Source organism: Kwoniella newhampshirensis, chromosome 3 (genome assembly GCF_039105145.1).
Source record: "Kwoniella newhampshirensis strain CBS 13917 chromosome 3, whole genome shotgun sequence".
Classification (NCBI taxonomy): domain Eukaryota; kingdom Fungi; phylum Basidiomycota; class Tremellomycetes; order Tremellales; family Cryptococcaceae; genus Kwoniella; species Kwoniella newhampshirensis.
In genome coordinates, this window is record NC_089957.1 from 384,428 (window position 1) to 408,806 (window position 24,379).

Consider the following 24,379-nt stretch of genomic DNA (forward strand, 5'->3'; position numbering starts at 1 on the left):
CGGGAACATGATCATCCAAAAGTCGCGTATTTCCTTTCATTTTGCTTTCCGTTTTCATCTCTTCACGTACTTATCCTCACTGGCACGAAGACAGATCTTCTCGTGAAGACCATCGACTACTTGGCAGGATGCCACCGAGATCCTCTTCCTCGTCGCTGAGTCCCGAGCCAGTGCCCGAAACTCAATTCATATCACTCGCGGACGATGCTGAGAACCTCTGGGAAGTCGAAGAGATCCTCGACGAACGCGGTCCGGCCAGGACTGGCGAATATCTCGTTCTATGGAAGGGTATCGACCCTGAAACTGGCGAACAATGGGAACCCTCGTGGACGATAAAAAATGGCTGTACTCAAGGGTTGATAGACGAATGGAAGATGAAGAAGAAGCATAATCCGGGAATTGTGGGAGTCGCCGCAAAGGAGTTTCAAGAGATACAAGACGCAAAGAATGCGAGGAAGAGAAAGAGGTTACCGATGCCGGACTCTAAAGGCAAGGGTAAAAAACGGAAGGTGGCTGGCGAGAGTACGACTCGAGGTGAGTAGATCACTTTCTTTCATCTGCGGGCCGACGCCGGATCAAACACTTACCTGTTTGCAGTAGGTCGGACTGCTAGAAGCAAGGATACATCATCAACAGTTTCGAAAAGTCCTGAGCGCCCTACGCTGTCGAAGGCAGAAGGAGCCGGGCACAATGCGCTTCGACGAAGTCAACGAGCGGCATCGGCAGTGTCATCCACTGGACCTGCCCGAAGAACGAGGACTCAAGACAGACTTCACGATAGGCGAGACTCGGCTTCTGCATCTGTCGAACCCGCAGCAGCTCCCTCCAGAACACCTTCTCCGAAACCAGCTAATGCTCGTCCGAAGCGAGCGACTCATGCTAAGGGCTCTGTTCAGTCTTCGCCTGCACAGGCCACAGCTGGGCCAGGACCGTCGACCATCGCGCAACGTGACCAGCAGAACTCGTCATCAGATCATCGCGCTCTCGATACGCTGGCTATGCCCCCTCCCCGCTCATCCCCAAAAGGCCATGGGCACGATGTTATCCAATCTCAGACCAGCCGCTCAGGTGCGGACTCACAAACCGATCCGATCGATCAATTCTCGAGCCCTTTGTCACGTCAACAGAATAAGCAAGCGAAAGGGACTGGCTTCATTCCACCTAGACCTGTCAACGTGGGACCAGCCAGAGACGGTGTCGACGCCGACCGCGCTGAGCGCGCGTCGATCAAAGATGAGAACGAGGTTGAGCAGGGAAAAATCAAGGTCGTAAGGAAAGTCATCAATGGCGATGAAGTTTACGAGAGAGTGACAGACAGCGATGAAGAGGATGCAACAGGACAGGAAGCAGTGCCTACATCAGCAAGCGTAGCCGCACAAGCAGAACGCTCTCATCGGGATGGCTATGTCACCGCACCGTTTCCCAATCAAGATCTGAACGATGCGGATCTCGATGGTCTCAGTACTGGGGATGCTGAAGAAGGTCATTTTCCAGAAGCAGTGCATCAAGGTGAGAGTCGATCATCCTCTACTAGCTCATTGCGCTTATCGGAAACGTTCAGATGGTCACTATTGTCGATGGGAAGGATGTCCCGCGTCATTCGAATCCCTCGAGGACCTCGCCTCGCATTTCAGAGCTCACGCCAGCGAGTATTACCCCGATCAAGAGGTGAGTGTCGAAGCGATATATGACAATCTTCCTAATATTAGACTCATCTGCAGAGTGCAATTCTCAACCCCGTCGCCCCTTACAAAGCACCTAACCCCCCTCCCGAAACCACGGCTCCCCTTCCTCATCCTGATACTGAACAGCTGGCAAAAGTGAAAGCAGAGATGGCAAATCTCCTGGACGAACTTGCACTGGTCAAAGCAGCAGCAATCAGCACATCACCCGAAATCGAGCGATTGAAAGCCCGTGTGGACCAGCTGGAAGTGGAAGTGGAGCAAGCTAACAGCTCGAGAAAGAGTGTGCTCGATGACAACATATTCTTACGCCAACAGTACGACACCGCTAGTACCAGAGCTGTCGAGGAGGTCAATATAGCCAGAAAACTCCGTGAGAAAGTCGCAACACTCGAGGAGCAGCTCGACTTTGGTCTCAAGCAGCGTAAATTACTCGATGACGAGGTGAACAAGAGAAGGGAAAAGGAGTTTGCTCGATTGAAGGGCCAGGTCAAAATCCTCCTCGACCAGTCGCGTAGGACTGACGACACCGTTCGTCGAAAAGCGGCTTTCTACGATCGATACAAGGCTGAGTATGACGGGCTCGTCTCCACATTGAGTGAGCAATCAACGAAGATCGAAACGCTGGAGTTGAGAAACGAAGAGCTTGTGGATCAGTTTGCGGCATTGCGTGCTGCTCAGATGGGTGTGCTGGGTGAGGAGGGAGAGGGGGACAGCGACAATGACAATGACAATGAGTCTCATCGCGAAGGCTCGAACGATCGTAGTACTTCTCCATTGGGCAACATGATTATGGACGAGATTCCGTCCTCCTTGAAACGCTACGGTGATCACTCAACTTCAACCCCCTCGAGACCTCAGCGTGTGCCAAGCCATGCGCTCAGCAATGCGAGTGCGAATGGTGATGATGGAGAGCAGGCCGTTCGGCAAGGCGGACAAGGTTATCTGTGTAAGTGGGGGCAGGGAGGAGACCAGGGTTGTTTGGTGGTCTGTGACACCGTGGAGGTGATTTAATCTCGAATTTTGGGGCATTGTTAGTGTGCTAACAGACTGTTTGGTGCTATAGGAACTTCACGAGCATGCTTTGGACCATCAACGAGCCGAATTAGTCCGAGAGCTATGAGAATGCGTAGCGCACAGTATAGTAGTAATTTCGGTATGGCTTCAATGATCAGTCCATACATTTCATGTCCAGTCTCATACCAAGCAGTCTCGACACCTCGCTCGTCGTGGCATGTATACAGTCTACCAGAGTCAATAGTGAATTCTGATTTCGTGTGAGCAAGTTGAAGACAGAAAGTTCCAGATGTGTCCGGTGGAGGTAGGTCGCGGCTCAACTTCATTGCGCAATGAGTTCCATGGATATTCAACCATTTAACATCAATAAGCTGAAGACAACCGAAACAAGCCAGCGAAGATGTCGCACCTGTTCCCATCAGATCGTTCTTTGCTGTTACCGCAATTCGAGACTTACCGACTCCATTCTCTGGACCCGGACCAAGATGTCACCTTCCATCCTCTTCCTACACCCGGAGCAACTCAGAGTCGAGTAGGAAGGGGACAACAGCATCTGAGTTTCAAGGAGGTCCGAGCGCGAATAGGCTGGGATCATCTTGCTGTCGGAGAGGGAGGAAGGGGCGTGTACATCGATAAGGATTGGGGGGTTGTGGGCTTCGTCATCAATGTAGGTGTTATCTATGTGTTGTATTGGTTTCGTTCTTGAACTGACAGTCAAACGATACTTTATCGCAGGATGATCTCGGACCAAGTTTCTTCAAACTTGCAAGCTTACCAGTCCCAATCTCAACGACGGGACAACAGGCCGAATTCCCTTCAGTACTGTCCCTCGACTCCACACACTGGGCCATCTCCTCAGGTTCAGGTTCACTATACATATTCGAAACTTCCCTTCCTACAGACCCCAGCTTTTCCGGCTCTTTCGTGGCTCGGTATGATCTCGCTCCTTCGGCATCATCTTCATCGTCTAACGTGCCATCACCGTTCCTTCTTCGGAGTGTCCATGTCGTCTCTCCTACGGATGTCAGACTGCTAGTGACCCGATCTGTACATCCAGATGGTCCGGAAGGGCGGATGAAAGTCAGCTCAAGTCAGTCGACTCGGTTCGAAATTCTCGAAGTGGCCATTGATCCCACGAAGAAGAATGGAGTGGACGTTGGAAAAACGGAGCAACTGGATGTGAGATGGACATTACAAGGCGGTGATTTACCCGTGTGGACAACATGGTCAGATGGAGGATGGTTGATCCTCTCAGGAGAAGAGTTCACCTCAGCTTCGGAGGATGATGAAGGGGAACCGAGTGTGAAAGAAGTGGAGAAACAGGAGAGACTGCAACGGATATCAAAACTTGGTCTGGGAGCGACACTACCGTCTACAACCACGACGGAATCGGCGAATGAGCCAATGCAGATTGAGGAAGAAGAGGACAAGGTATATCCTTATTCGTGGACGCAGAACTCGGAGTCGATCAACCTTTCGATTCCCTTACCATACGGAACAACCCGGAACGGCATCTCTGTTGGTCTCACGCCCACAACTCTCTCATTCGCTCTTATCGAGCCGTCGTCGGCTGTGTCGTCTCAACTGAGCTCATTCCTCGCAAAGTCCACTCGACAATGGTGGACCAACATAGACGTCTCGGCTTCCACATGGACACTTGATCCAACGAAGGACCTCTTGGAATTGGACATTGCAAAGGTGGACGAGAACACTCGATGGCCATCGGTCTTCACACCTGCAGAAGAGGACGAGGATGACGAAGAGGAAGAAGTGCCAGAGACGATCTCAGCGTCCACACTTGCAGCGGTCCGAGAAACTTTCAACAACATCAAGTCTCGAGGACCAGACGAACCGGAAGGTATGCATCCTGCCATGCCAGCTCTGCTGCGCGAAGAGATGGATTTCGACCTGGACGATGGCGAAGATTTCGGAGAGACAGGCGAAGGGACTTATGCGGAATTGGGTGGAGAAAGTAAAGTTGGACGAGAGGTGTATGTGGGATATATCAAGGAAGGAGGTGAAGCTTCTTGGTCGAAAAACACGACATCGGTCATCTCGACACCTGTCAACGGCACAAAGGGTGACGGAAGGGCAAGTGTCATACTGAAACAGGCTGTGGACGGTTTGCTGTTTCAGCCCGAATCTGGCAATCCTACCAAAATGCCTTGGAAACATATTGCGACGAATCCAGCTTTGGCATTTGTGATTTCATCAAAACGAGATTTGAGATTAGTTCGACATCTCATCACTTTCTCGTCTCCCTCTGAGCAGCACGAGCCGAAGCGGGCCAGACTGGATACTCCGATCCAAAATACTGTCCTTGCATTTGATTCAGGTTCGTCGACTGCTGGACAAGGGAATCTGCACGTATATTATCCTCCCAGCTCGAAAACGGAAGCGAAACAGGGGGTGATCAGCGTGAGTGGCCGAGAAAGGGGTGCTTTGTTGGGTGTCGGGGCGGTGGAAGTGGGCGAGGCATATAGGGAGGTGGTGGTCGTCTTGTGTGAGAATGAGCTAGTGGTTCTGAGGGGAGTTTTGTAGAGGTCGAGAGTATCTTGGAAGATATCGATGCATGGAGCGCGATGCTTGACGTCCATGTGCCCCTCACTCATGTCACCGGTGCCGTAGGGTAACCATGCCAAGCAGATGTCTCACGCGGCCCTTACCTGTAGTTCAACGATAGTTCAGCTTTGTGGAATGACTTGTAATGTCATGTACAGGATAGATAGAGATGGACAGATCGTCTCATCCGTCATTACGGACATAGGATTTCCGCGATCTGTGATTTGACGCGTCGCGAGATTTGATGTGCACCCGTTTTATTGATTTCTTCGATTCTTGTAATGTTCATACTACTTATTCCTTCACTCAATCTGTACTGTACACTGATCCGATACTCGGTGTGCTTGCATACGATGCCTAGAGTAGTTCAATACCGAGGCCGATCCCCGTCGGTCTTCTCAGTCCAAGATTTCGAAGAGAGCGATTACCTTCCCGACCCACCTAGTCCAGCTAAGAGATCATCTGTCAAACGAAAACGAGTCGTTACTACATCGAAACTAAGTAGCAAGAACAGGACCGGGAATGGAGTGGGAGACATGGAAGATGTCGTGGTACGTAGATCGCATGGAGAGGAATATCATGATATTGTATCGATAGTGGGATTACAAGAATTGCTGTTATCTTGGTTCGAAGATGTCAGGTGAGTAATTAATACCTAGAATATATGGATCTTGGATGTCTGGTCTTAGGAGCTGATCGTTTGGGATACAGAGAAAAGAGAGGGATGCCTTGGAGGAAGAGATATGACCCAACCTTGAGCATGGAAGAGAAAGGACAACGAGCATATGAGGTCAGTTACCGATTGGTCTTGAAAGTCCGAAGCTCGATCGTAGCTGATGTTCTCCAAGATTTGGGGTGAGTGAGGATCGTGAAGGCGATATCAGCGCGAACCGACGCCTCTGAGCTGAGTCGAAACATCTTGCATAGTCAGCGAAGTCATGCTACAACAAACACAGGTCGCTACTGTACGTCTGGACTTGTCTCGAGTCGCGCGATCTGCATATAAATGAATGTATTCTGACGCTATCTGCAGGTCATTGCGTACTGGCAAAAGTGGATAGCTACTTGGCCTACTGTTGCAGATCTTGCCAAGGCAGATACCGAGGCAGGTCGTCCCTTTTCGATCGCACATAGCGTGCTGACCAAATGTGACGCGATACAGGAAGTCAATGCTGCGTGGCGTCAGTTGATATCCATATGTCAATCACGCATGTCTTAGGCTGACTTGACATATCGTGGATTCAGGTGGACTGGGATACTATCGTCGAGCACGATCATTATTAGCGGGCGCAAAGACGGTCATGGGCAATCCCAAGTACAAGGGACGATTACCGGATGACCCCGCAGTACTGGAGAAGGAGATTGACGGTGTCGGCAGATATACCGCTGGTGAGTCTGCTATCGCCGAGTCCGCATCTTGAGATCCTATGCTGATATGTGCTCGAAAAAATAAAAGGCGCAATCTGCTCCATGGCCTATGGTGTTCGGACGCCAATCGTGCGTACAATGCTCTGTTCTTCTTGATCGCGGAAACCGCGGTGACTCATTGATCACCTGTAGGTCGACGGAAATATACATCGACTTCTCACTCGATTGCTCGCCGTACATGCCCCGCAGACCGCACCTGCTACGATCAAATTCTTGTGGTCCTCTGCCGAGCAACTGGTTGATCGTCTTCCGGAAGGCGAGGGCATGAAAGGAATTGCAGGCGATTGGAATCAGGTCAGTTCCTACAACGCGGACGTAGGTCTGTGTGTGTGAGCCGACACTGACTGATGTCCGATATTCCAGGCCTTGATGGAGCTAGGTAGTCAGATATGTAAACCCATATCGCCCGAATGTAATGCCTGTCCATTACGCTCCGAATGCAAAGCCTTCGCTGAGGTGAGTTCCCAGTTGGAATATTCACCCCAAACTGCCACTGATCGATGAAAGGGCAGCTGTCTACTCCCCCTCCAGAGCCCATGCAATCCGAATGCACGCTTTGTGCGCCAATACCTGTGTCCACGCCCGCCAATCGTATACCGAGCGTCATGGTCTTTCCCATGCGCAAGGAGAAAAAGGCTTCGAGAGTCGAGCAGGAGACCGTCTCTGTCATCGAGTGGCATGGCGCCAACGGGCAACGGAAATGGCTTTTTGCTAAACGGCCGGAGAAGGGTTAGTGAGGCTAAGTTTCAAAGTCGCTCTGACGACTGCTGATTCACTCTCTTCCAACAGGGCTGCTGGCTGGCTTGTTTGAACCGCCTACTGCTCCCGTTGAAGCGGATGCGGACCCGTCTGAGCGTCTGGAGAACTCCATGGCAACATTATCGAAATATATTGCCATCGTCGGCGAAGAACGAACCAAACTGAAATCTGCTGGTCGGGAAGTGGCTTCGATACCACACATTTTCTCACATATCAATATGACGTATTACATATATCACTATATGACAACTTCACCGACCGAGTCTCCCCCTGCGATCAAGACATCGGCGCCGGCAAATACTGTATGGCTAGACGAAGCGGGTGTGGAGAGCGCCAACATCGGAACGGGAGTGAAGAAAGTATGGGCGGAGATCTATGGGTCATGGGGGATATTTGATCCGACATCCATGTCAATGTCGTCAATCAAGAAGGGTAATATGAACAACAAGAGGAAGGCCTTGACGGATCAGAAGATGAAGAAGAGTCTGGAGGATCCGGCCGTTGAAGGGAAAATTGTGAAGAAGATAATGATGCCAGTCATGCCGAAGAGAAAGGATGTGAAAGTGGCGATCTTGGATGAGAACACGGTGCTGTGATAGTTGTATGCTAGGATTGGTAGGATTGGTAGGCAGTTATTGTATGTGATTCCTTGCGGCTGGGTCAAGCTATCGGAATGAATTGACAGGCTGGGCTGTGAGGTGGAAAGTTGCAGGACTATCTGTTTCATCACCCGACAAAATCCCCTTCTGGGTTAAGATATCGCTACCAGAAGGTGGACTATCTCAAGTAACTTAATGCAGCCCATCTCATTCGGGGGGGGGAGCACAGTGGCCTACTGTCGGTCAGTATCAAGGTGAATATCGATGGCATACGGAGAACGGTACAGGAGAGGTAGATCCAGCTCAAGGAAACCTAAGGGTAAAATTTCATGGACGCACAGCACTCAGAGCACCAGAGCAACGGGATCTTTCGCAATAAGACTTTGCACATGACGAGGAGACGAGAGGTGACGAGTCTTTGCAGAGAACCAGCGAGTATCGCCTTTTTGCTCACGACAGCTCCTGAGGAGCAAGAACGAGGAAGCTGAATCGGTCCGGAAACCAAAGTACCTCGTTTTTTCGTATTTTATGTTATGGACGAGAGGACTTTCCAAACGGTCAGAGGGCACGCTCCACAGATGGTCGAGTCCACTGATTCGAAACGCAGAACATGTGTGAAGAGATGCATTGAGATGCGAGGAAGGGAATTGGAAATATGGCGTCGGATTCGATCAATAGCAGATCGACAGCGATTGCGCCATGCGATGCAAGCGCGGACATCAAGATAACGCTGCATTAAGGTATGGTACTCGACTCAACTCTATTCTATATCCATCGTACCTGCCTGTCACCATCACGTTGATCAAAGACCGTCTTAGCTTCAGCCGTTTGCAACTAGGTCGTCGTACAAGCTTCTTGTGACACTGAAGCAGTACGGGTAGAGTTTTGCTCGTTGTCGTCGAGATCAAAGGCGTCAGCTTGGATCTTCAGGCACGTTTCTTGATCATCTGGAAATCTTTGAAACCAAAAGCCAAGGAAGGATTTGATCTCATACCAGGAGCCAGGACCGCATACGACACTTTCCAATCCATGGGCCTCCCTTTACCACATGTCCCATGAATGCTCCGTGCTCGAGTACTGATCGATTGCGGATTTCACCCAGTCAGTCAGTCAGCAGCGGTGGAGAGAGACTAACCTGCTTGAAAAGACGGAACAGCAGTGGCAGTGGAGGGAGGTATTCGATCGAGTGGAGAAACCCTGAAGCGTTCTACCGAGGAAAACCCTGAAACCGGCGGTTTCGACTTATGGCGTGATCAGTTTGATTTTGGTCAATCAACTTTTAACTGTTGGCAACCATCTTTCATCTCTTTCCACCCAGTCGATGGCGACACTCTGACCGTTCTTTCTTTGGTTTTCTCTGCTCTTTTCTCTTTTTTTGGGAATGACGTACAGGGGAACAACGAAATGAGACGCAGATCGTGCTAAGAGATTGCTTTTGGAAGCGAATGAAAGCGTGTCGCAGCCTGGGATCGCTTACGGGTACGGTGATTGACTGACGCTGGCAACCGACGGTTTTCCGGTTTTCCTGTCTGTCTGCGAGTGGAGAGAGACCACCGACCGTTATGAATCATATCAATTGATCATCATATCACACCACTGATCAAAAAGACGTGCTCTTCGTGATTTTTTCCTTTCCATCCCTTCCCGTCTCCCACTTCAACACGGAAAGTATAAAGTACATTCAACTGATTCGGAATCGGAATCCTTTCGACCCCACTCGTACCCAAAAGAAAAATTCCAGTTCGCATTTGGATTGATTGATTGATTGATTGATCGATCGATTGGTTGATCGCAATCATTCGTATTTTGTCTCCTGATTGATTGATACGAATCTATGGAACATCAACAGGCTTCAGTCATGTCGCCAACACTCGACTCCCGGTCGCTCAAGACTCGCGTCAAGAATTATTTCGGACACACAGAGGAGACTCCAGAAACCATCTCGGTTGCTGGTTGGGCCAAGAGCAAGACACCTGCTCTCGGACCTTCAGTGAGTGGCGCGATGATTAATCCATCATTGTGTTGTTGGTTGCGGACTGACCTTGTCTCCATCTACAGGTCAAGACATACGTCCTATCTCTGTTCCCCTTCATCCAATGGGCTCCGCGATACAACCTCACATGGCTGTTCGGTGATCTCGTCGCGTAAGTTGCATCTTAACGAACATGATAATCCAATGCCTGACCTCACCTCTGCTTTGCAGCGGTATCACCGTCGGAATGGTACTTGTCCCTCAGTCCTTGTCGTACGCCAAAATCGCTCTTCTCGCCCCCGAATACGGTCTCTATTCATCCTTCATCGGTGTATTGACCTACGCCTTCTTCGCCACCTCCAAAGATGTCTCGATCGGCCCGGTCGCTGTCATGTCTCTCGAGACTGGTAATATCATTTCCGACGTCATGGACAAGTATGGCGACTTGTACTCTGCGCCGGTCATTGCCACCGCTTTGGCTTTCATTTGTGGTTTCATTGTTCTTGGTATCGGATTGTTGCGACTCGGATGGTTGGTCGAGTTCAGTGAGTGACTTTCTTGCAATGCTTACCAAGCAAGGTGGAAATCGACTGACATGAATCTCGTGCAGTTCCTCAGCCCGCCGTTTCTGGATTCATGACTGGTTCCGCTCTCAACATTGCAGCGGGTCAATTCCCTGGTCTTCTCGGTACTTCTAAACTTTTCAACACCCGTGCGGCGACCTACAAAGTCATCATCAATACCTTGAAGCATCTCCCGCAATCTAACCTCGACGCTGCCTTCGGAGTCTCTGCCCTTGCCTTGCTGTACTTCATCAAGTGGGGGTTCGGAAAGCTGCAGACCAAGTACCCTAGATACGCTCGACTGGCGTTCTTCGGTCAATGTCTCCGACACGCCTTTGTCATCATCATCTTCACCATCATCTCTTGGAGAATCAACATCCACCACAAGAAGGCTCGAATCTCCCTCGTCGGCGCCGTCCCCTCTGGACTTCGACACGTTGGACGACCCCGAATCGACGGTGAATTGCTCGCTGCCATCGGTCCCCACATCCCCGTCGCCACCATTATTCTTCTGCTTGAACACATCTCCATCGCCAAGTCTTTCGGTCGATTGAATGGCTACAAGATCAACCCTAACCAAGAGCTGATCGCCATCGGCGTCAACAACACTCTCGGTACACTCTTCTCAGCCTACCCTTCCACGGGTTCATTCTCTCGATCGGCCCTCAAGTCAAAGGCCGGTGTCCGAACTCCCGCTGCTGGTATTGCCACTGGTGTCGTCGTCATCGTCGCCCTCTACGCTGTCGCTCCTGCCTTCTACTGGATCCCCAACGCTACTCTTTCAGCTTTGATCATCCACGCAGTCGCGGATCTCGTGGCATCACCCAAGCACTCCTACGCCTTCTGGAGAGTCTCCCCTATCGAGTACGTCATCTTCGTTGGTGCTGTTCTATGGTCAGTCTTTTACACCATCGAGTCTGGTATCTACTGGTCTCTCGCCACCTCCGTCGTCCTTCTTTTGCTCCGAATCGCCCGACCCAAAGGTCACTTCCTTGGTCGAGTTCGAATCAGGCCCGAAAGTATTGAATCCGGTCACCAAATCCGGGACGTCTACCTTCCGCTCGATGAGGAGGGACACCGAGATATCGAAGTCGAATCTCCTCCTGCCGGTGTCGTCATCTACCGCTTCGAGGAGTCCTTCCTTTACCCCAACGCTTCATACATCAACGACTTGCTCACTGAGCGAGTACGAAGTACCACTCGACGAGGCAAGGATTTCAGCGGGATCGCAGCCGGTGACCGACCATGGAATGACCCTGGACCCAAGCCTAAGGAAGCACACGCCATCTACGAGGCCGAGAAGGCCAAACCTCGACTTCGAGCTGTCGTTCTTGACTTCACCGCCGTTGCCAACCTCGATACAACCGGTGTTCAAAACTTGATCGACACTCGGGTGGCTGTCGAGAAATGGGCTGATGGACCAGTCGAGTTCCACTTCTGCGGTATCCTCTCCCCTTGGATTCGAAGAGCTTTGATTGCTGGAGGTTTCGGGACCGGTACAGCTCGAGCTGGAACAGCACTAGAAGTCGCCCCTGCTGTCATCGAAAACCTCGAGAATGTAGCATCACCCAGTGCCGACAGAGAGAGATACGCCAACGACGAAGAGGCATTCGGTTTCGCTTCCGCTGCGGGCAAGAACGGTTCAGGGAGCAGCACTCCCCCATCTGGCGGGGCTTCGTTCGACGATGAAAAGGCTACGGAAGGAAGATCTTCGTCTGAATGGCGACGGGAACCGAGACTCAATATCGATGGAAGTCGAATTTCCAACAGGAGAGATAGTGGCAACTCCGGCCCTACCATCCATCTGTTGGACAGATCAACTCCATTCTTCCACTTTGACTTGCAAGATGCTCTCAACTCGCTTGATCTGAAGAACGACGAGTAGTCTAGTCTGTCTTATTTTGTCTTGCAGTGGTCCGGCTCGCTTCCTTTTGGTCTTTCTTCGTCTCTCGTCTATCATCTTTCAAGGGTTTTCCATCGGTCGTCTCGCATCTTCAGCAGTAGTATGTCTCAAGTAGTATCAGTAGTACAACAGTCAACGTCAGAAGTATCTTACACATACATAACTTAGTCTAGTCGGATCGTCACAACAACGAATGCCAATGAATTGTAATGACTCAATGCTCCCAGCTGACAATGTGCAGTTGAACAATCCTGAGGATTACAGTTTGAGCAGGTCAGTATTTGCCAGGCGGTCAACCAATGCAGAGAAGGTGCGTGACAAGCTTCGTGATCGAAGTAGAGATGGAAATATTCTTGTGCGATCCTCAGTGCTTCCTTTCCAGTCCCTCAGATCCTGAAGCCAGAAGGGTAGTGAATCCAGACAAGCAGCGCGAGACGATGACGATGACCAGGTCCATGTTACGCAGAAAGAGAACATAGGGATCATTTTGTATATGGGTTGGTTATAGGGGTATAATGCGATGCATCGACAACCACATTTACAATTATCTCCCTCCACTGTGCCCTGATCCTCATCCAGAGTCAAGTTTATGCTCCACCGCTATCAGAACGAAAAAGGGAAGTATCAGTCAGTATTTTACGCGACTAACGGGATGTGGGGAGTAGCTTGAACCGGGGCGTGGGAGGCGAGGGGATAAGGAGAGCTACATACACCAAGATGTTGTTACTGCAAAACCAAACAAGCACAAATGATATCAGCCAACGTGTCATTCGTGCCCTCGAGGATATAAATGGAGACAATCTTGACAGGGCAAACCACAACACTCACATGGGGATATGGATTAGCTTGACGAAGAAACCGATGAATCCCATGACGGCGAAACCGACAGCGACAGCTCGACAGAGCTGGATATATTCTGTGGGAAAAGGTAAGGATGCGTCAGTACTGGGACATTGTCAAGGTTCATGTGAGGTAGCGATCGTATGGGATGGACATGGAAAATTTGATCCGAAACGGGGGACAACAGCAGTGACGTTGCAGGCTCTTCTTCGCGTTGCCTATCTCCTATTCTTTCTCCCGGTGGGGTCCATTGCACCCTCGCGCAATTCAAGAGAGGAAACACCACGAAATCCACGAGATCGACAACGTGTCACTCGCTCCCTCTGAATGTCCATTCCCAACACAGTCACGTTCTCGCCGTCGACTTCCTAACGGTCGGTACTCTCCGCAACCTCAACCCTAATCCAGTGACACGGAGATATCGAGCCTTGCGATGCCGTCTTAACAGCGTTGTCTTCACATCGAGCTTACAACGAGAATCTCCTTCCCTTCCACTTTGTGCGGACATTTTATGGCGATGCGTCCAGCATGTCCCGCTGACACTTCCAAGGTCAACAAAAAAGGGAAGGGTACTAACCTTGTTTAGATGGTTTTGTACATCGGTTGACGAACTACGATGAGAACAAAATCAGAATCGCGTACATCCGGACATTCAGAGGTACGAGAAGAGGTGCAATCGAAATCTCGCAGCTCAAGATGCATTGCCTGCTGAGGACCTCGAGGATGTGAGAGCGAGAGAGGGATAGAGAGAGAGAGTGAGAGTGAGTGAGAGAGAGAGAGAGAGCGCTCACCTGAGTACCCTCCTTCACGAACTGTTGAGGGATCTCAGCGAACTCTGTGAACCGTTCGGACATTTTGGGTATGCGGTGGTGGAGAAGGTGCCGAGGGGAAGTTGAGACACAAGGATGAGAGGGTCAACGATAACATCTCCCTTAAGATCGATTGGTGTTGCGAGCGAGTAACCGGATTCAGAGATGTGCTGGAAGCTCAAAAAGACGGGATCAAATGCTGGCGTGCCTAACTTGTATGCCTACGTGCTTGTTGTGCAAAAGCCCAATATCCGAGCAGGGGTTGGGTTGAACCACGACCCGCCATAGCTGAGAAGTATGTGTATGTGCATGCTTATGAAATCCGGCTAATTTGCTCTATGCTGATCCCAGGTGTGTATGCCTGCAAGGTGTGGTGTTGTTCTATTGTTGCGATGCGCCGATCGTTGCCTTAGGCCTTGACCCCAGTCCACATGGTTGCGATACCACCTGTGAAATCTGTCCAAGCGCCACCTTTACCCTCTTTCATCTGCCCCGTCTGGAATCCTGCTTCTTGGACACTGGCAACACATGTATGTCAGCTGCATTCCTTGTGTGATTCAGAAGGACAGATGGGCGAAGTGTTTGGATCGAGATATTGGTCACTCACAGCTTGGCGAACTCGGGTTGTGAAGGGAATCGCTCGATCGATTCGACGAGATATTGGTATGAGTCTGCGTCACCCGCGAGAATCTTTCCCATTATGGGGATGAATGAGAAGGAGTATTGACGGTAAACCCTGCGAGAGGTGGGGTCAGTGACAGACCACAGGTATTATTTGGAAGTTTGTGGTCCGAGGTGATTTCTCTTCTTTCATCTGCTCAATCTACACCGTTGCGCTCCTCGCATAGCAGAGATGCACAGAAGGCAGATACTCACTCTCTGAACAGCGGATTCGACACCTTTCCAAACTCCAGAACACCGATCTTCCCACCCGGCTTCAATACCCTGTAAGCTTCTGAGAGTACGGCAGGAAGGGAGGTACAGTTTCGGATACCGAAAGCGATGGTGTACAGGTCGATCGAGTTATCTTGGATATGTGTGGGGAGCGATTGTGCGTTACCATGCGTGAAGGTGATTTGGGGGGCTGCGAAGAGAAATGGCGAGTGAGCACGAGATCGAGAGACATACCGGACCAGCACGAAAGGTACTTCAGTTGCGCTTGGGTTTCCAAAGAACATTGAAGCAAAGTGTTTTGGGCTCTGAGATGATGGATACTGCACTCACTGTTATAGTACAGAGTCTTTGCAACCCTCTTTCTACCCTCATTCAACATCCCTTGATTCAGATCGACAATCTCAACCTCGATATCTCTGCACGCAAATTTCTCCCTTGCCCTGTCCAAAATTCTCAACGCAATATCGCCAGTACCACCTGCAACATCGAGACATTTGAACGTTGAGGATGTCGAACTCGCTGTAGGGTCGGTCAGTGCAGAGGGGTTCTGGTGCAGAGATGGAGGTAGACGAGGGACCATGGTAGATACGAAAGAATCTTTCCATAATCTGTGGATACCGAGTGACATGGAATCGTTCATCAGATCATAGCTCGATGCGACTGAGCTGAACACTCCGCCAACTGATCATCAAAACAAGGCACAATCAGCTGCGTTCCCGACCGACTCTCTCAATGTGTGAGTGGGCATTAGATGTCACCCACCCAATGTCTCTTTCTCTTCCTCTGGAACTTCCTTGAATCCGAAATGAGTCGTCTTCTTCGCTCCGGCTCCGCTCGCCGTACCTCCAGGCGTCAAAGGCGGCACACTGGACGTACTGCCATCGGTGGCGACGTTGAGAGCGGCGTGCGTGGTGACAATATGACGAGATCGAGATACGTTGGTTTTGGCCAACGCTCGAAGTCGGAGTAATCGGGTTGGCGCGATCATTGTGCTTGAGCTCCGCTGCAAAGTATCAATTGAATTCGAGGTACTACGAAGCCGCAGCGTAGATGATCTGTCTGATATCAGTGGCTTGGAGTAATGCGGTGATGTGATACGGTATTCAGTGAGCAAGACGAGAGAGAGAGTGAATCCGAAGAAGAGGAATGAGATCTCTCCCCCTTCGACCTGTTTCAGGGACAATTAGAGACCAAGACCTACGCGGCAAGTGTTAATGCTGCACCACTCACTCCAATTTTCTCATTACTTAGACATCCATCGTCGCATTCTCTTGCTTCTCCTTTTCTCCTTCTCTGATTTGATCAATAGACAGTCTACGTAGAACGTAAAGCTCTTGCTTCTTTCTCTTCGTTCAAGTCGTTTCTTCGACGGCCAGTCGATCGGTCTTTCTCGATCCAGTGGGACACTTTTCGCTCCAACTCTTCTTATCTGCAAAGCCTTCCCGCGTTTCTTACAACTCCCACGGATCTTTGACGATCAATACGGTACAGTACAAACGAACCGAGATGATCTCCTCACCGCGATCGACCATCCTCTTTTTCATCGTCTCTCATATCTTATCCCTCTTACCTCAAGCTTCGGCATCGCCATCGACCTCTCCCAACAATGTGGACTTTTCGCCACGCGGAGAGTTCGATCGTATCCCAGTGGAGCGAGCGGAAGTTCTAGGTTCTGCGACGACGGGCATGAGAAAACGTGCTACGGCCTATAACAATCCTGCCGATGCTGGGGGATACATGTTGACCGTGAGTCCTGACTTCCTTCAAATCGTTAGACAATTGGCAAGGTGGCCAAGACCGATCATTTTCATGCCAAGAGATAATATCAGTGATCCGTCTGAGCTTAGCTGACCTGTCTTTCCCGTCATTTCGTCAGATCGTGAACGGGACATATCCAGCTGGCCTGGGTGAACCTCTAAATGTAATTCTTTCTGGAGACTCGGACTCGATGGTGCTCGTCAAGAGTGTTGACAATGGTGGTTTCTTAAATTATATGCTGTGAGTTTGCAATTCCCTAACTCCTGTCCAGTCTTCCAATTTGTGTGCCAAGCTCACCTCTCTTCTTCTTCTCCTCTCGCTGCATAGCACTGCTGGACTCGGCGAGGAATGTCTAGGTCAACATCTCGGTTCGGATCAATCTGCGAATCTAGGAGACGGTCAAGGGAACGTGACAGAAGTTGAGGAATTGCGATACAACTACGGCGATCCTTATATCGGGACCTGTCAAGAGACCTTCCAAGGTGGATTGCATCTGAGGTATTGGATTCAGAACAATACAGGAGCATATTTCATGGCTGTCTCAGTAGAGAAGAGTCTGACGGAAGGTCATGATATCGTACGAGATGGGTGAGTGATCGATTCTCAGTCTGTCTTCAAGATCCATGCCTTGAAGGTTGTGGCAAGCAAGGTCGAGCAGCAGCTCAGGGGTTTGGGACAGAAATTATTGGTCATCAGAGCAAGGCTGAGATACGATTCTATCGGAACAGATACAACATCGGTCGAGACCACTTGATTGGTAACCTTACCGGGCAAACTGTCGAGACAAGAAATGTCACGAACCAAACAACACTGTCGGGGTCGGGTATGTACAAGAACTACACGTATCAAACGGACGTTCAGTATGTCTCAGGACTGCTGAGAAATTCAAGTGGTCAGTTTTCGATCGATTTTGGACTACTTGACGGCTGACGTATTCTTGCGATTCTTGCGTAGACGATATCAACCACTACTACACGTGAGTCACGCACCGTTATGGACAATGCAGATCCTGATTTCGGATCCTTAGCGTTGAGCAAGACGGTCTACCCGCCATTGACGGTCTTGTTGCTGTTATGACGGTCAGGATCACCGCCAGACCCCAATCGTGAGCGAATCTTCGAGGTTCTTGTTGAGAGTTGTGATGCTGACCCGTGGATCGGAGGAGTGCTGCCTTCGCTACCCTCGCGCGAATGCCGGTCATAGCGCTGTTGGTTCCGGGCTTTATCGCAGGTGTCTTCTCACTCTTCTAGGTCACGATATGATATCAATCCCCCAGCATGGCGACGTTATAGATGGTGTTCCTCAAAATCTAGAAATCTTCTTCTGCGGTCCACAGCTTTCAACTCCGTTCGTAATTTTCTCATGACTTTCCTACCGCCCCCTTCCTTACTGCGATCGCTGTCACTGTCTCATAGTATTGTAGCATATCATAAAATAGAGTTCTCAGTAGACTGGGACAATGAACCTTTCGGACGGCCGACTGACTTGTTTGTGTATGCATTGATGTTTTGTTATCGACTATTTCTGACCTGCATGCATGAGCAAAGAAGCAGTCGTGGTGATGATAGCATTGCAAACGTCATGCTGTTTAAATTCCGCCACTCAGGGAAATCAATCAATCAGTAGTAGTCAGCTCTGAGCGTGGATGGGGGAAGGAGGAGATTACAACGATTCACTCATCTTTCGCATCCTTCATCCATCTTCTATCCATAACAATCTTTCACATCCATTGGTCACGCAGCGGCTCTTCTCACCACACCTGAACAGTAGACAAAGGAACCCCTCCACCAGTCGTACATACACTACCCTTCTACTTCTCGGCAAGTGTCCATAAGAGATTTCAGACTCGATTCGATATGGCCGCCCCGATGCAGGTTGACGAGGCCGTCCCTGGCGATTCTAGTGAGTAGTCCTCTCAGCCTCTACTTGTGTCTAGGAAGAGAAGCTGACGCCGGGGTTCCTTTTCCAGTTGATGGTGAGCTATCTGTGCATCTACCGCCGGCTTGTATCCGGCGTGGGCGAGGGGCGAGCAAATGTGTATGGTTGAAATTGAAGCTGATTAATAATATCGTTTGATCATGGATTATAGAGGGATTATACTCTCGTCAACTGTACGTTAGCGTTCAATTCGCTCTCCTTGAGGTGCAGCAGCTGATGGGTTTCGCGCAGCTATGTTCTAGGCCATGAAGGTGAGCTTCACATCCTTTGCATCAGCCGCAGCACAGATAGATTAGCTCATCACCTCTTTCCACCTCTTGTTCAGCTATGAAGAAAATGGCCACTTCTAATGTCCTTGTCGTTGGTATGAAGGGACTCGGTGTCGAAATCGGTAAGCTCACACCTAACCTCGTAACATTCGGGTGGAGTAGCTCAACCCTTCGCCATTATTAGCCAAGAACGTTGCTTTGGCTGGTGTCAAGACGGTCACCATCTACGATCCTTCCCCTGTAGAGATCGCAGACCTCGGTACTCAGGTGAGAGCTCTAGTTTTTCTGCCTCTTGTCTGTCCCGTGAACAGGACAAGTGTTGACCAATCTCTTGCACAACAGTTTTTCCTCCGTCAGGAAGATGTTGGCAAGCCTCGAGCTCAGGTCACCGCGCCTCGGTTGGCGGAGCTGAACTCTTACGTTCCCGTCAAGATACTAGAAGGTTCGGGAGAGATCACGCCGGAGATGGTTGCGCCTTACCAGGTAGGTCGACAAACTCCCCCTTTCTTCGAACGGAACAGCTTTGAATATGAGGACCGACGCTGACGTATCTTGATTGACAGGTTGTCGTTCTCACCAATGCAACTGTTGCGAAGCAGGTGGAGATCGACGAATTCGCCAGAAGTAGGGGGATTTACTTCATCGCTGCAGATGTCAGAGGTCTCTTTGGGTGAGCTGCACACTCCTCCACTAACGAGAACAGCCCAGCTCATCTGTGCTTCTTGTGCAGTTCCGTGTTCAATGACTTCGGCAATGATTTCGCTTGTGTCGACCCTACCGGAGAGAACCCTCAGTCAGGTATGATTGTTGAGGTCGACGAGGTGAGGTAATCGCTTTAAATCTTGTTCAGGCCAGGAAGCTGACTTCTCAATCTAGGACGAGGAGGGTATGGTCACATGTTTAGACGAGACAAGACATGGATTAGAGGATGGAGATTTCGTTACATTCTCAGAAGTCAAGGGTATGGAGGGCTTGAATGGATGTGAACCAAGAAAGGTCACTGTCAAGGGTGAGTCCGACGAGACTCTTCACATAGGACGTAACTCAACCAATGACTGCGTAGGACCGTACACATTCGCCATCGGTGACACTCGAGGTCTGGGAACATATAAGAGTGGTGGAATCTTCACACAGGTCAAGATGCCCAAAATCTTGCATTTCGTAAGCTGAATTGACCCTCATCACCCAGACTAGCCTGCTAATCTCTCCACCATAGAAATCCCTCAAAGAATCATTTACGCAACCCGAGCTCTTCATCACCGACTTTGCCAAGTGGGACCGCCCGGCGACTCTCCACGTCGGCTTCCAAGCTCTTTCGACTTTCTACGAGAAGGCAGGCCACCTTCCGCGTCCACGAAACGCTTCCGATGCCGCTTCTGTCATCTCCATAGCCAAGGAGATTCACGCTGCCGCCGGAGAAGGTGATTTGGATGAGAAGGTTCTGGAGGCTCTTTCCTTCCAAGCTCAAGGTGACCTCTCTCCCATGGTCGCTGTCATCGGTGGATTCGTTGCCCAAGAAGTCCTCAAGGCGGTTTCCGCCAAGTTCCACCCCATGCAACAAAACATGTACTTCGATTCTCTCGAGTCGCTCCCCACCGAAGTGCCGACCGAAGCCGACACTCAGCCCATTGGTTCTCGATATGATGGTCAGATCGCTGTCTTTGGCAAGAAGTTCCAGGACAAGATTGCCAACGTCAAGCAGTTTTTGGTCGGATCCGGTGCTATTGGTTGTGAAATGCTGAAGAATTGGAGTATGATGGGTCTCGCCACTGGCAGCGATGGTATCATCCATGTGACAGATCTTGACACCATCGAGAAGAGTAATCTCAACAGACAGTTTTTGTTCCGAGCCAAGGACGTGGGCAAATTCAAGGCGGAGAGTGCGGCGTCGGCCGTGGCGGAGATGAACCCGGACCTGAAAGGGAAGATTCTTGCGCACCAAGACCGAGTCGGACCTGAGACTGAACGTGAGTACAGTCAAGGCTCTTGACATGCTGATCGCTGATGGTATCGCTCTAGAACAATACGGTGATGACTTCTTTGCCGCTATTGACGGTGTGACGAATGCTCTTGACAACGTTGCTGCTCGTAAGCTACACCGATTAGGACGAAAGATCAGTGCTGATTCGCTTCTCCTTGTAGGTCAATATATGGACCGACGATGTGTCTACTACCAAAAGCCTTTGCTCGAGTCCGGTACTCTTGGTACCAAAGCCAACACCCAAGTCGTTGTACCCTTCCTTACCGAGTCATACTCTTCCTCTCAAGATCCCCCTGAGAAGTCTATCCCGTCTTGTACAGTCAAGAACTTCCCCAACGCCATCGAGCATACTATCCAGGTCAGTTTTCGCCACCTCCTTATTTAGTGTGAAGAGACTGACGCATGTTGATCGTGTCTCGTAGTGGGCACGTGAAGCTTTCGACGCCCTCTTCGTCAACCCTCCTACCACTGTCAACCTCTACCTCTCCCAACCCAACTTTGTCGAGACCACACTCAAGTCCTCAGGTCAACATCACGATCAGCTCAAGCAGATTGAGAAGTATTTGGTGAAGGACCGGCCAAGGTCATTCGAGGAGTGTATTCAATGGGCGAGAATGCAGTACGAGCAGGACTACGTGAATGAGATCAAACAATTGTTGTTCAACCTGCCGAAAGACCAGGTGAGTTTACCTTGACATGCTGGTATGTACGGCGCTGACCATCTTCTAGGTAAACTCCAACGGCATGCCGTTCTGGTCCGGCCCCAAGAGAGCACCCGACCCGCTGCAATTCAACATCGATAACGTAAGTCACCCATCGGGCTGCTTTACAAATGCTCTGGCTCAAGTTTTCTACCCCACAGCCACTTGATCTCGAGTACCTTATCGCTGCTGCCAACTTACACGCTTTCAACTACGGTCTCAAGGGCGAGAGAGATCCTGCCTTCTTCCGAAAAGTCATCGAGTCAATGGACATCCCGGAATTTACCCCTAAGAGTGGTGTTAAAATCCAAGTCAACGAGAACGAGCCTGTCGCTCAGGATAACGATGATGACGATATCGAGGCTATTGTCGCTACACTGCCTCCCCCAGCTTCTCTCGCTGGCTTCCGACTTCAACCGGTCGACTTCGAGAAGGATGATGACTCAAATCACCACATTGATTTCATTACTGCTGCTTCCAACTTGCGAGCTGCCAACTACGCCATCACACAGGCTGATAGACACAAGACCAAGCTGATCGCCGGTAAGATCATCCCAGCTATTGCTACAACTACCGCTCTAGCTGTTGGTCTTGTCTGTTTGGAGCTGTACAAGGTGAGTGAAACCGGCTGTAAACCGTCTCGATGTATTGGCTGACAGTTGAACATCTTTTCAGATGATTGACGGAAAGAATAAGCTGGAGGATTACAAGAATGGTTTCGTCAACCTCGCTCTTCCATTCTTCGGTTTCTCAGAACCCATTGCTGCGGCCAAGCAGAAAGCAAGTTGACTATCAGACTATTATATCCTCATCCCATGGTTATGCCAACTGACAAGATCCTCTCTCTAGTACGGCGAGACTGAATGGACTCTTTGGGACCGATTTGAGCTCGACGGAAACCCTACTCTTCAACAATTCTTGGACTGGTTCAAGGAGAATCACCAACTCGAGGTGCAGATGGTTTCGTCGGGAGTATCAATGCTGTGGTCTTCCTTCGTCCCTGCCAAGAAGGTGAGTTGTTGATGTTTTGATGCAGGTGTGGCGGATGACTAAATTTCCGTGTCACAGACCGCCGATCGAATGACCATGAAGATGAGCGAGTTAGTCGAGCATGTCAGCAAGAAGCCTATCCCACCATGGACCAAGAATCTCTTGGTGGAAGTGATGGTGAACGATGAGAATGACGAGGACGTCGAAGTGCCTTACGTTCTGGTCAAGATCTAAGAGGTTCAGGTTGGTAGCGCTCCCGGCGCGGAAAAGTGAAGCGCGGCAGTCCGCGAAGAGGAGATATAGTGTATACACTAGCGATATGAACTTTGCTTTGTCTCATTGAGCTATTTGATCACAATGCCTTTGAGTGTATACCGCAGGGATCCTCGTTGTAGGCCTTTTTGAGGAGACACCCCACAGTCGAAAGATGACACATGACTGGATACAACATGAAATATACATGCTTTTTGCGTCTATGATTCTTCTTCTTGTCCTTCCGCTGGTGCTGGTGCTGCTGCAACATCACCATTCTCCTCCCCAGACGGTTTCGCATATTTCTGTTGCCATTCCTCGGTTTCCCAGACTGGGTGGGTTGAGATGAGTCACATCAGCTCGGTCTCAGGATTGTACATGGGACATGCTGGAGGGGATGGATAAAGCGGGAAGAAGTGGAGTGCCGAAGCTCGTGAAAGATCCCGGACCGGAAAACGACAGTCTATACCAAAAGAAGAGGAGAAAAGGAACCTGGAGAATGGAAACGAAGATGAGAAAGGGATGAAGAAGGAAGCCACTCACTTGGTCTATCAAACTTATTACCTCCCGATTCGGTATTGAATTTGCTCGGATTCGCGATACTGCACTTCAAGAACCGTCCACGACCTTGATATCCCGGTAATTCGTTCAGGTCAAAGTTGTCAATGGCGTCTTGGGCGTCGGTGGGGTTTTGGAAGGTCAGGAAGGCGAAGCCGCGATGTTTTGAGGCTGTGGGAGGTGAATCGCAGTCAGATGTGGATGTATGGTGGGTGCGGAAGGGAGGGAGGGGAAGTGGAAGATGAGGTGCCGGTCGAGTTGAGAGGCGTGATATTTCAGATGAGAGGCGGAACCCGGTGGATCATGCAGTCGTCAGATGTGAAGTAAAAGAGTGATTTCGCGAGGAGAATCGAGAAGGAACAACATATCGTCAGTCAGATTTACCACGATTGGCACCAACTGCACACTCACGCTGATTCGGTTCATGAGGTAATTTGATATCCAGAATATCACCTATCGCAGGAGAGTCAGCTCGTGACCTTCACATCGCCTTCGGTCCTCCTGTTCCTCCTTCGAGCGATCTTCCCCACGCTTTGAACGGCCCTCCTTCTCCGTGGCAAGACCAGGACACACTTACCAAAAGTCACAAAGGCCTGTAAGAGCTGTTCCTCATTCACTTCAGGAGCTAATCCGGCGACGTAAACCGTCGATTTCCTGGACGACCCAGCGGGAGGAGTGTAGCCGCTATCGTTGTTCATGATGTGGGGAGATCACGAAGGCGAACTTTTGTATGAATATCAAACACCTTGGACGACAAAAGTACAGGTCGAGCATGAGATGATGTTGAAGAGCAGCTCGTTGCAGGTCAAACGAAAGTCAGCTTCGCACATCATTACGTAATAAGCGATTTAGGACGCTTTGAAGTCAAGACGCCTGCAACTGCTTTCGCAAACCATTTTCCATG

At 50.2% G+C, this 24,379-nt stretch overlaps 9 protein-coding genes across 9 annotated transcripts; 6 read left to right on the top strand and 3 right to left on the bottom strand.

Annotated features, from left to right (window-relative positions):
• Positions 1-128: 128 nt before the first annotated feature.
• IAR55_001494 (uncharacterized protein) lies at positions 129-2,805 on the top strand (the record flags this gene model as incomplete). Its single annotated transcript, XM_066944621.1, has 5 exons — positions 129-534; positions 601-1,509; positions 1,562-1,668; positions 1,722-2,687; positions 2,749-2,805. 5 exons carry the CDS (start codon positions 129-131, stop codon positions 2,803-2,805), a joined length of 2,445 nt encoding a protein of 814 aa, XP_066804544.1.
• Positions 2,806-3,099: 294 nt separating this feature from the next.
• Positions 3,100-5,240, top strand: IAR55_001495 (uncharacterized protein; the record flags this gene model as incomplete). Its single annotated transcript, XM_066944622.1, has 2 exons — positions 3,100-3,366; positions 3,435-5,240. The coding sequence occupies 2 exons, from the start codon at positions 3,100-3,102 to the stop codon at positions 5,238-5,240; spliced, it is 2,073 nt and encodes a 690-aa protein (XP_066804545.1).
• Positions 5,241-5,614: 374 nt separating this feature from the next.
• On the top strand, positions 5,615-8,044 carry IAR55_001496 (A/G-specific adenine glycosylase; the record flags this gene model as incomplete). Its single annotated transcript, XM_066944623.1, has 11 exons — positions 5,615-5,901; positions 5,973-6,116; positions 6,193-6,226; positions 6,295-6,366; positions 6,424-6,442; positions 6,507-6,650; positions 6,718-6,758; positions 6,822-6,983; positions 7,053-7,145; positions 7,202-7,418; positions 7,479-8,044. The coding sequence occupies 11 exons, from the start codon at positions 5,615-5,617 to the stop codon at positions 8,042-8,044; spliced, it is 1,779 nt and encodes a 592-aa protein (XP_066804546.1).
• Positions 8,045-9,905: 1,861 nt separating this feature from the next.
• Positions 9,906-12,467, top strand: IAR55_001497 (uncharacterized protein; the record flags this gene model as incomplete). The annotated part of the gene is made up of 4 exons (XM_066944624.1): positions 9,906-10,037; positions 10,106-10,191; positions 10,251-10,564; positions 10,630-12,467. The coding sequence occupies 4 exons, from the start codon at positions 9,906-9,908 to the stop codon at positions 12,465-12,467; spliced, it is 2,370 nt and encodes a 789-aa protein (XP_066804547.1).
• A 662-nt stretch (positions 12,468-13,129) lies between these two features.
• IAR55_001498 (protein translocase SEC61 complex gamma subunit, archaeal and eukaryotic) lies at positions 13,130-14,179 on the bottom strand (the record flags this gene model as incomplete). Its single annotated transcript, XM_066944625.1, has 4 exons — positions 13,130-13,211; positions 13,314-13,401; positions 13,903-13,936; positions 14,117-14,179. The coding sequence occupies 4 exons, from the start codon at positions 14,177-14,179 to the stop codon at positions 13,130-13,132; spliced, it is 267 nt and encodes an 88-aa protein (XP_066804548.1).
• A 364-nt stretch (positions 14,180-14,543) lies between these two features.
• Positions 14,544-16,016, bottom strand: IAR55_001499 (uncharacterized protein; the record flags this gene model as incomplete). Its single annotated transcript, XM_066944626.1, has 5 exons — positions 14,544-14,652; positions 14,742-14,870; positions 15,011-15,218; positions 15,359-15,709; positions 15,791-16,016. The coding sequence occupies 5 exons, from the start codon at positions 16,014-16,016 to the stop codon at positions 14,544-14,546; spliced, it is 1,023 nt and encodes a 340-aa protein (XP_066804549.1).
• Positions 16,017-16,534: 518 nt separating this feature from the next.
• On the top strand, positions 16,535-18,036 carry IAR55_001500 (uncharacterized protein; the record flags this gene model as incomplete). The annotated part of the gene is made up of 7 exons (XM_066944627.1): positions 16,535-16,774; positions 16,905-17,026; positions 17,114-17,374; positions 17,515-17,678; positions 17,741-17,762; positions 17,814-17,891; positions 17,949-18,036. 7 exons carry the CDS (start codon positions 16,535-16,537, stop codon positions 18,034-18,036), a joined length of 975 nt encoding a protein of 324 aa, XP_066804550.1.
• A 606-nt stretch (positions 18,037-18,642) lies between these two features.
• IAR55_001501 (uncharacterized protein) lies at positions 18,643-22,899 on the top strand (the record flags this gene model as incomplete). Its single annotated transcript, XM_066944628.1, has 20 exons — positions 18,643-18,688; positions 18,756-18,761; positions 18,876-18,897; positions 18,956-18,975; positions 19,050-19,115; positions 19,178-19,260; positions 19,336-19,476; positions 19,557-19,663; positions 19,724-19,814; positions 19,870-20,002; positions 20,057-20,154; positions 20,210-20,960; positions 21,013-21,081; positions 21,136-21,332; positions 21,397-21,654; positions 21,704-21,778; positions 21,837-22,289; positions 22,351-22,455; positions 22,525-22,686; positions 22,744-22,899. The coding sequence occupies 20 exons, from the start codon at positions 18,643-18,645 to the stop codon at positions 22,897-22,899; spliced, it is 3,039 nt and encodes a 1,012-aa protein (XP_066804551.1).
• Positions 22,900-23,138: 239 nt separating this feature from the next.
• Positions 23,139-24,173, bottom strand: IAR55_001502 (uncharacterized protein; the record flags this gene model as incomplete). The annotated part of the gene is made up of 4 exons (XM_066944629.1): positions 23,139-23,248; positions 23,461-23,646; positions 23,887-23,928; positions 24,053-24,173. The coding sequence occupies 4 exons, from the start codon at positions 24,171-24,173 to the stop codon at positions 23,139-23,141; spliced, it is 459 nt and encodes a 152-aa protein (XP_066804552.1).
• Between the last annotated feature and the right edge of the window lie 206 nt (positions 24,174-24,379).